General features: G+C 35.0%; 1 protein-coding gene across 3 annotated transcripts; it reads left to right on the top strand.

Moving 5' to 3' along the window:
• Positions 1-2789: 2789 nt before the first annotated feature.
• Positions 2790-10518, top strand: LOC102624762 (bifunctional dethiobiotin synthetase/7,8-diamino-pelargonic acid aminotransferase, mitochondrial). 3 transcript variants are annotated; one of them, XM_006474088.4, is made up of 15 exons: positions 2793-3639; positions 3727-3897; positions 4177-4438; positions 4740-4820; positions 5556-5676; positions 6124-6272; positions 6411-6505; positions 7094-7209; positions 7336-7482; positions 7778-7911; positions 8027-8158; positions 8890-9024; positions 9364-9476; positions 9902-10097; positions 10185-10518. In XM_006474088.4, the coding sequence occupies exons 1-14, from the start codon at positions 2900-2902 to the stop codon at positions 10095-10097; spliced, it is 2592 nt and encodes an 863-aa protein (XP_006474151.1). In that variant the 5' UTR covers positions 2793-2899; the 3' UTR covers positions 10185-10518. The 3 variants fall into 3 exon arrangements, with proteins under 3 accessions (XP_015384562.1, XP_024953449.1, XP_006474151.1); XM_025097681.2 differs by lacking the exon at positions 10185-10518 and having other exon boundaries at positions 2791-3639; positions 9364-9575; positions 9902-10040; XM_015529076.3 differs by lacking the exons at positions 8890-9024; positions 9364-9476; positions 9902-10097; positions 10185-10518 and adding an exon at positions 8240-8832 and having other exon boundaries at positions 2790-3639.
• The last annotated feature ends 17 nt before the right edge of the window (positions 10519-10535 follow it).

Below are 10535 nucleotides of genomic sequence, written 5' to 3'. Positions count from 1 at the left end.
TGGCCATAAATACAGCCATTGTCCAGCTAAAAAAATCACATTACAGCCTCTGCTTCATCTTTCTTCTCGCAATTGCTTCCCTAATCATTCATTCATAAGTAGGGGTGGGCTAATAACTCGACGTGACCCGATCCAACTCAATGTGCAAAAATTCAAGTTTCGGTCGTATGCAGATGGAACCTCCAACTCGATCGCGTGATATTCTTATCCAAACTGATAATTTGATTGGATTTCACAATTTAAAAAATTTGATAAAAAAAAAAAAACCTAATCGATTAACTAAGCACTCAGTTCACACACCACGCACACGCACCCAGTCACCACAGGGTGGCACACGCAGAGCACCGACGTGACCCATATCGACAGACACCATCATCGATGGTCTTATGTGACCTACATGCACACCTAGACCCAGTCACCGATGCAAGTTGTTGCTGTAGCGCAGACCAGGCCACTGCGATGCACTAGTGTGGTCTGCTCCACCTCGATTATAGCTTGCTCCACCTCGACTGCCACCTTGTTAGATCAAAATCCAGTGGCTTTTTTTTCATGGTATATTCTATTAAATCATTAATTTTGAATTTTCATTGTATTATATAATTTGCACGATATGAGATGTGATGTGATATAACTTAAATGGCGTCTAGTATAACTTAAATGAAGTCTAGTATAACTTATTTGTATTATATTCAATGTTACTTTCAATTTGGGTTGGGATTTAAGATGCTGAAGGCAATGTCAGAAGAGGGAATTGCAAAACTGTTTAACAAGTATTTTAGTTCAGATCGAATTACAAATTCAAATTGATTTCGGGTGAATATTTGCCCAACTTGATTAACTCAAAACCTGATCTGAACTCAATCCAAATTCAAATTTACCCACCCCTAATTCACATCTCAATTATGGATTGGACATCAATCCATATCCGATCCATAATTTTACAGATTATAAATTTTTAATCCAATCTAATTCACAGATTAGTTAAATTTAATCCAAATCTATCCATATGTATGTAGAACGGATGCGAATTTTACCCAATTCATATCCAATCTACCATTTTGTCGATTGGTTTGTGGGTTAATTTTTTTTGATTTTGTCCTATCCATGAACTAACTAAATTTAAAAAATTATATAAAAATGATTATACAACCAATCAAATTCAAAATTAAAAAAGATTTACATAAATTAATTGTTTAAATAAAGATAGAAAATGCATTCAAAATTTTAAAATATAACACACCAAAAAGAAAAAATCTCATTTGTTTAAATCAGTACATAAAAATTAATTAATTAGGAAGCTGTATTTGTTTATTTAATTATTTTTTATTTTATATTATTATCGGATAAGATATAATATGGTGTTAATGTAACTATATTTTAACTTATTTATTTATTAGTAAGTACTAATACCATAATTACAAGCTTAGTTTTTTAATTAAATAAATATTTTTTTTGTTGATCCGTAATTTTTTGTGGATTAACATAAGTAAATTCATATCCAATCCACTAATTACAGATTTTTAAATTTTCAATCCAATCCGATCCACCAATCTACGGATCAAATTTTTACGAATCGGATTTTTACGGAGCATATGGATTGAGCGAATCGGATTAGATTATGAACACCCCTACATCTTAAAAGCTCAATAATAAGTAAATTACTTCAATAAGACAATAATATTTATAAAATAATATATAAATAAAGTGCATTTAAAAAAATAAATAGAGAAATATACCCACACCTTACCCACAACTAGTTATATTTTGTAAGAGTGGAGCTATCGTCACCCCTCTAAAACTCTCATAAAACTCCTCTTTCTTAAATTTATAATTTTAATTATAGTTAAATAAATCTAATAAAAATCCTGAATCATCATTATTATCTATATCAATAAAATATTCTCACTAGTTTCCGCTGCCCATAACTTGTAGAGCTACATAAAGAGAATGGCTTTACTTTTTTCCACCGGTACATAGAGAGAATGACTTTACTTTTTCTACTAGTTTTACTTACTTTATAATAATATTTTGTTATCTATTTTCATGAAAAGATAAAATAACATTATGAATTCATTATATTTATCTATCCATCTATCTATCTAAATTTATAAATGTTCCAAATATAGAATTCTAAATTTGTTAAAGTTTGGAAAAGCTATTAAGTCATATGATCTATTAGTGTAATAACATTATAATATTAAAGCATGTGACTTAATAATTTTTTTCGAATTTTAATAAACTCTAGGATCTTGGATATACATATATAATTCATTAAATCATATGACTTAACAATGTGTTTGCATAAAAAAAATAAAAATAACCGCATGAGAGAAAGCCGATATCTATATATATAGTCACTTGAAAGTAAAAAGACACTGAAGGAATTCTAAATTGAAAATTGATTTCAATATCGATCAAGAGCTTCGGATTAAATTTATGAAACAGTTTTGCAATAGAAGAATTTTGTTTATATACGGTTTCTTGAATATATACATACGTACGCACCTACATACAGGGTTATTTGTGGAATTCAATGGGTGTTGTAACAAGTTGTGTGATTTATTTACTCTTTTAATAGGATACTTTGGGGCTCATGGAGAGTTTAAATGGGTGCTAACAGATACAAAACTATCGAGGCCATCATAAGCCCTACAAATGAATGAATTCCAACCGGGCCCATTTAAGATTAGAGTAGGTTTGACGATGCACGTTTATATTGGTAGTTAGCCGCGGAACTGGTCCCCTCCAAAACGTTGTTTTCCCTCCTTTATTAACACATCGCCAAATAAATACCTAACAAGAAAATGTCGCTGACAATTCAAAATTTTTAAACGGTAGCCGTTGCGCATCACTATCTCAATCCTCTCTCTCTCTCTCTCTCACTAGCTTCTCTATCACCATGCTTCGCCTCCGACGCCACCACTACCCGGACCACCACCGTCGTATACTCCTCCGTCTCTTCCACCACTCGACATTTCATCCGCAGCCACTCGATCTCCCGCTCTCTCATCCCACGTTCCAAATTTGGTCCGCCAACACCTCTCTAGGCAAAACCCTAGTCTCCGCTGGCCTCTCCTCTTCTTTCCTCCTCTCCCCTACCTCCTCTGCAAATAAAAAGTTCGTCTATCTCAAACCAATCCAAACCGGGTACCCTCACGACTCCGACTCCCGCTTCCTCTTCACCAAACTCCCCTCCCTCTCCCTCCGCCGCAACTTCCCTTCCTCCCTCATCCTCTCCAATTCAATCCTCTTTTCCTCCTTATTCGCCGCAAAATCTTTCCTCTCCTCTAGGGACCTCCCATTTCAGCCCCAGAAATTCAATTCAGAAATGTACGATTTGAATTTCCGCGAAGAGAATCGAATTTCGGGCGAGGAGGATAGTTCGGTTTCGGAACTGGTTTGTAAGACTTTGTTTGCGTGGGAGGAGGCTGTGTCGCCGCATTTGGCAGCTGAAAGGGAGAGTGGAGGAATCGTAGGAGATTCTAAGGTGATTGAAACTTTGGGAAAATGTTTGAGAGATGGCTTGGAGAGTGAGAGTGAGAGTGAGAGGGGTAAAATGGAGATTTTGTGTATTGTTGAAACTGCTGGTGGAGTTGCCAGTCCTGGACCTTCCGGCTCTCTTCAGTGTGATTTGTATAGGCAAGTGAATTTATGACTTTGAAGTGAATGGTATCAATGCATTGATTAATGGCTCAAAAAGATGATTGTAGGGGTTTATGTTGGCAGGCCTTTCCGGTTGCCTAGTATTCTTGTTGGAGATGGGCGGCTAGGTGGGATTTCTGGCACGATTTCAGCTTATGAGAGTTTAAAGCTTCGAGGTTATGACGTTGTTGCTGTTGTTTTTGAAGACCATGGCCTTGCTAATGAGGTGCCATTGATGTCATATTTGCGAAATAGGTAATTTAGGTTACTTTCCTCTTCCCTGGGACGTGGATCCTATTCCTCTTTTCCATGATAAGATGTATAAATCATTTTGAAATAATTTGGTGCATGTTGTACTCCTGATGATTAATTAGTTATGAGTTTTGTGTGTGCACGCTTGCATACGTGTGACTATGTGAGTGCCTCTGCTACCTGTAAGCTTCTAGCATATATTCTTTTCTTGTTCTCACACAAATGTTACATTAATATATATTTTTTTTTCGCATTTACATATTTGTCTTTTCTCTTTTACAGAGTGCCTGTGCTTGTGCTGCCACCTCTGCCACAAGATTCATCAAATGACCTGATGGAATGGTTTGATGAATCTCACAATGTCTTTGATTCTCTGAAGAACATAATGTTATTGGCTTATTCTGAAAGAATACAGAGACTGTGTGACATGCCAAAAAGGGCAGGGGAGCTCTTCTGGTGGCCGTTTACTCAGCACAAACTTGTACCAGAGGAAGCTGTTACAGTAATTGATTCACGCTGTGGAGAAAACTTTTCCGTCTACCAGGTTATTTACTGAGAGATGCAAATGCATTTCTTATCTTTTAAACTTTATTTCTTTATTTGTTTGTTTAACTTTCCCAATTTTATTATTCCTTGTTACTCCTTTTCGTGTTTATGAGTTTTTTTAATTTGTATCAGCTAAGATATGGGTTAATCTACTGAATCTCATAACATTTAATTCACTTTTCGTGATAATTTACTGTCAAGCTGCCAAATCTTTGTTTGAGATGTTGATTGGGAAATTATGATGTGAAAATGGTATTTATCTGACATGCCTTGGGTCTTTGTTTTAATTTATCTTGCAGGACCAGAAAAATAAATTCATTGGTCAACAGTTTGATGCATGTGCTAGTTGGTGGACTCAAGGACCAGATGCTACCTTACAGGTCATTTTATGCATATATAATATGCACTTTTTGCAAATTTTGGATTGCTATGTTTGATGTTCCATGGGTGATCGATAAATAGATTTAGAAAATATCTCATAATTGTAATTTTTTTTAACCAAAATTTCTCGGCTGCTAGAAATGCTGTTCCTTTACTCTTGATATGTTTTCACTAATGAATTTAGGATGGGTCACTGCCAGAGTGATAGCTCCAAAAAAAAAAAAAAAAAAAAAAAGAACTCCATATAGTTGTGATGACTAAGAAGCGGAAAGAGGGAAAAAGGAGGAGGAAGAAAAGAGAGGAACGAGAGAGACAAAAGAACTAGAGGAGAAGGGATTTCATTACTTTAATAATCAATCTGGGTTCTGAAAGACATAAGTGAAGATTTATATATTTATGAAAGGAGAGAAAAAGAGGAAGCCAAATTTTACTGAGAAAAATGAAACTTGTTCTTCAATACATTTAGAGAAACAATACATAAAAAGTTGGTGAAAATTTAGGCACCTAGAATGTGTCAACTTGGTCTCTGATTTTGAGATGGTTTTTCTTTTGCAACTGAGACAAATTTTCTATTCATCAAGTGAGCACTCTGTGCCAAGCATTCTCTCATTCTTTTTCATCTGTTTAGCCTGATTCCTTAAAGCCGACATAAATTTCAACTTGCTTTTTCTGCTTTGTGGTGATCATGTCTCTGAAAGTTTTCTTAATCTAGCTATATGTTTAGGTGGTTTCAGATTGAGCTTGCAAGAGATATGGGTTATACTGCTGCAAGATTTGGGCACGTCATGTTTCCTGAGAATGTTTATGAGCCAGCCTTAGAATGCGCAGAGCTTTTACTTCAGGGTGTTGGGAAAGGTTAGTAATTTTTCATTCACCATCAATCTGGAGAATCAACTTTATTTAAAATGATGTTATTCCAGTCTATTAAGGCACTTTCATGTAATTTATTAATCCTCATTCAATTCTCTTCTTTAACTATTAATCTCTTTAATTTTAAGGATCAGTCAAAGATATCATCAATGATGGAAGTTGGATTAAAAGTTTTGGTCTTTTGTTGAGAGCATGCTCTTCTTTCTGCTAGTTTCTTTTCTGCACATTTCTCCTGGTTAAGTTCATAAGTGCATTGGTTTTATTCTTCAAGTGATCCTGTGATTGTTTTAGTTTTCCCATTTTAATTTGTTTTCTTTTTAATCGAAGCAAGTGCAGCTTTTGAAATTCTTGCAAGGGTTATATTTCAGAAACTGAGTTACATTTTGTCCCGCACATAGTCTTTAATTAGACTCTGTATAAATATTTGTGCAGGCTGGGCTTCTCGAGCATATTTTTCAGATAATGGATCTACGGCTATTGAAATTGCTCTCAAGATGGCATTTCGGAAATTTTCTTTTGATCATGAAGTTCTTGTAGATTTTCTTGGGAAGGACACTACTGAAAAGTGTATTGAGCTTAAGGTGGTGCTCTTTTTTCCTTTTTACATTTGCCTTTTGACTCCATACCTTGTGCAACATGGTTTAGTAGTAGAAAGCGTGATCTTCTGTGGAGTAATTTTAAGTTGGTGTATCAATTTATTTCAATTAATTTTCTTCCAGGTCCTAGCACTTAAAGGATCATATCATGGTGATACTTTGGGTGCCATGGAAGCTCAAGCACCATCACCTTACACCGGGTTTCTGCAGCAACCATGGTACAGATGTTTTGTCCCTATAAAGATTCAGGAAAATTATCATTTACACATTAAAAATTGTTGACTTTTTGAAGATAAGTCTTCATCTTAATGTTTTATCTCGATTTCAGACTGACAAAAATAATCTACTTATTAATAGATGTTTAAATGTGTTCTGTTTTCATGAGCCTTCAAACTGTAATCATACAGCTTTGTTATCAAGTGGTCATCTGGTAATGTGGGAGCATTGTCTTATTAGTTATCCAAACTTTTGATGTTCTCTGTGGAATCTGCAGTTCTTTTTCTTGAAAGAGATAAATTCATAGAACAATCAATTGAAAGGCAGCCCCTTTCCTGCTTTTGAAATATGTTTGGTTATTTTTTCAAAAAGTGACTTTCGATAATCTACTAAGCACTCAGGTTGAACCTTAGTTGTTTCAAATCTCTTCTACTGTTTCCGATAGCTAATTAGCTATTCCAAATTCACTCATAATCATGATGGCTGTCTTATCTGGGAATTTAAATCTCCATTGCCATAAATTTCATCTGATCTCTTTTGATATTACTTGATGAATTAATTATGGATTATGGATTTCTGAACTTATACAGGTACTCTGGAAGAGGCCTTTTTCTGGACCCTCCTACAGTTTTCATGTACAACAGCAAATGGATTCTTTCCTTACCTGAATGGCTGTATTCCAAAATTGTAGAACATAAAGACATAAGTAAGTGGACTTATTCTCCTCCCTATCTTCCTCTTTGGTTCCCCTGTCCACAATCTACTGTTATTCTCTACCGCACTTAAAGGTATCATCTTCTGACATGTATTGCATTTGTTTGAAATCCCACAGCCTTTTGCTCTCGTGATGAAATTTTTTACGAGGAAAGGGACAGTTCAGACCTTGCTTCAATTTATTCATCATACATATCACAGAATTTATTGCAAAATCCAGGATTAAAAGTATCTGGTTGTATTGGAGCTTTGATAATAGAACCAGGCAAGTTAAACATTATATCACACTATGGTGTTTCATTTTCCACTGCTTCTAAAGTTTAATTTTAATTCTTATGGTGATAGACATAAGTGGTATGCTTAAACTGTGTTGTATTTAAGGCCGATAGATGGCATATTATATTCAAATATTTGAACATAAATTAGTGAATGAGGAGCACAAGTCTGACCCTTAAGCCCCTCCTATTTGAATCCCTATCCACAAATTAATTGCTTTCCTTAGGTAATTGCTTTCAATTCAGTTTTATTATATAATTTAGTGGTTGGACACTGTTCAACAGTTGTACATGCTGCTGGAGGAATGCACATGGTTGATCCGCTTTTTCAGCGGATACTTGTCAAAGAATGTCAGAATCGTAAAATTCCAGTTATCTTTGATGAAGTTTTTACAGGTTTCTGGCGATTGGGAGTAGAGGTCTGTTGCTGTTGATTGCATGTCATGACTCATTCTCATTCATTGTGCTTCTTCTCTTTCTTGTCTACGTAATTAGATAATGATAAGATTGCTGGATGCTTTTTATTCTTTACAGACTACAGCAGATCTACTTGGTTGTGTACCAGATATAGCATGCTATGGGAAGCTATTGACTGGTGGGGTTATACCTTTGGCTGCCACACTGGCCACAAATGCCGTTTTTGATTCATTTGTAGGAGATTCAAAGGTAGTATATTCTGTTGATTGATTTGTATGAAAGATGAAAAATAGGACAATATTTAACACTGGTCTTCCTTTTTTTTCTCAGAAAAGAGAATGAAAATCAAGTTTTGGGAGTTAAATGTGGGAGGAGTTGTCATTTAACTCAGTCTTAATATCAGGCAATTTAAGTGTGTATAATTCATTTTTTTTTTAAATTTTAAGGTTTAAAATTTGATTGATCTTTTAGCCACCTCTGTGATGTTACATTATCAATGTCTGGCTCTTTTTATCATCATCATCATCCTGTTTTGGGTGATGTACATTTAATTTAAAAAGTTTACTGGCTGCACAGTCCATTTCTAGAAGTATTGCAGTTAGGTTGAATGCTGAATCAAGTAATCACAATTTGAAAAAGTTTTAATTGGATATGACTAATATTGGAATATTCTTTTCAAGTTTTTGATGATCTTAACACCGTAAATTGTCAGCAGAAGTTTCGAATTTAATGTCATAATAAATGATATTTGAAAAACAATTCAAGAATGTCCAATTTGCTTCCTTGCTTTGAAACTTGGATATATAATATTGTCCCAGTTTTCAACAAATGATTTTTGGTTTATGTCAGCTGCGCTTTCCAAACAGCACTTTGTTATTTATGATATTTTGCCTATCTTGTTGTCCTCAGACACCCCCCCCCCCCCCCAAAAAAAAAAATGGTATATGTAATGCAGTTCATCTATGTGGTTGTTTTTGTAGCTGAAGGCCCTTCTGCATGGGCACTCATATTCTGCACATGCTTTGGGGTGTGCAGCAGCTGCTAAATCCATAAAATGGTTCAAAGATCCTCAGACAAACCATAACATAATTCCTGAACGAAGATTACTTAGGGAAGTAAGTGAAATATTTATTTGTTTCTATTCTTCCTTAGGGAAGTAAGTGAAATATTTATTTGTTTCTATTCTTCCCTTGTTATACTAGTTCTACCATCTTTCACATGCGGCCAACAAAGGCAATTGGTTGTTTTTCCATTTTAGATTACATATTGATAGTCTTGACATAGATGTTCATTTTGGCATGATTAGTTCTATATCGCAAAAGTAGATATCAATCATTGCACGCCAATCTATGTAGTGAAAAATTTAGTCCATGCTGCTACTCTTTTTGATGATAAAGTAAGTGGTTAGTGTGATCTAATGATCTCCTGGGTCGTTTGCATTTAAATGCTTGCAGTTATGGGATTTGGAGCTGATACAACAGATCTCATCACATCGTACTGTCCAAAGAGTGGTTGCATTAGGGACTCTCTGTGCCATAGAGCTACAAGCAGCAGGCTGTAATGCTGGGTATTGTCTCATTGAGTTGTTTTTATATAATTTTCTGACAACTGGAATGCATCCATGATTACTTAACCCTCACTTCATTAACATTCCCCGATCCGAAAGGTAGGTGACATTTTTTTTCCAAGTAGCAACCAGAAATCGGAAGATTACTGCAAATATTTTTGCTTGTTATGCACCTTTTACATGTTACAATCCTATGTTCTGGACCATATTGGTTGATTATTGCTGACAGCGCATCCAGTTAGATTATATAAGCCAAGATTTGCAACCAATATTCAGGAATAATAGGTCATGTTGTTTTGTTGTCCGGTTCCTTTATTACAACTTCTGATTATTGATAAAAGCAGTGTGATATCCATTTATGCTGGTACTAATTCCGTAATCTGGTTGTTAATGTCATCTTTTGAACAATGTTATCTATTTTTCAGGTACGGATCACTATATGCAGCTTCTCTTCTTAAGAAGCTCCGTGAAGATGGTGTTTACATGAGGCCTCTTGGTAATGTTATATACCTCATGTGTGGACCCTGCAGTTCTCCTGAGGTCTGCAGCCAACTACTTCTCAAGCTATACCAAAGACTTGAAGAGTTTGACAAAGTTGAAGAGAAATTGAAGTCTTGCTAGGTAGTAATGATTCTTTACTATAATAATGTCTGGAAGCCATTGGTCTATAGCTTTTTAAATGTCAACTTGATTTTATATGTTTTACAGATCTTTGCATCAAGTGTTTCACTGTACCCGATTCTTGAATCTTGCCACTTCATGGTTTTCAGCTCTGATTTTCTCTGGATCGAAACAACCCTTCCCTATTCTGAACCAAGAGTACGGTCAATTTGCAGTTTTGGCACTATGCATGTTTGCTTTTTGGGAAATAATTTAAGCTTATGATAATTGTGTTGTTGAGAGAAGTACATCTTCATTGATCTATTTTCAACTCTTGAACAAGTTGGTTAGTTGAAAGGTATAAATCAATAAAGCCTGTATAATGGGACTAAAAGCAACTTTTTGCTATTCCATGTCAACAGAGTAAAGGTTAGTTTCAACTTATTATTTTTTTATAAA

The sequence above is a fragment of the Citrus sinensis genome, chromosome 9 (assembly GCF_022201045.2).
Source record: "Citrus sinensis cultivar Valencia sweet orange chromosome 9, DVS_A1.0, whole genome shotgun sequence".
Taxonomy (NCBI): domain Eukaryota; kingdom Viridiplantae; phylum Streptophyta; class Magnoliopsida; order Sapindales; family Rutaceae; genus Citrus; species Citrus sinensis.
Note: the sequence above shows the minus strand (reverse complement) of the source record. Positions and strands in the feature narration are given on the sequence as shown.

Coding starts and splice junctions, on each gene's coding strand:
- LOC102624762 (XM_006474088.4), top strand. CDS start 2,900: ATGCTTCGCCTCCGACGCCACCACTACCCGGACCACCACCGTCGTATA. Junction 3,640..3,726: donor CTTCAGTGTGATTTGTATAG/GCAAGTGAATTT, acceptor TTATGTTGGCAG/GCCTTTCCGGTTGCCTAGTA. Junction 4,821..5,555: donor GACCAGATGCTACCTTACAG/GTCATTTTATGC, acceptor AGGTGGTTTCAG/ATTGAGCTTGCAAGAGATAT.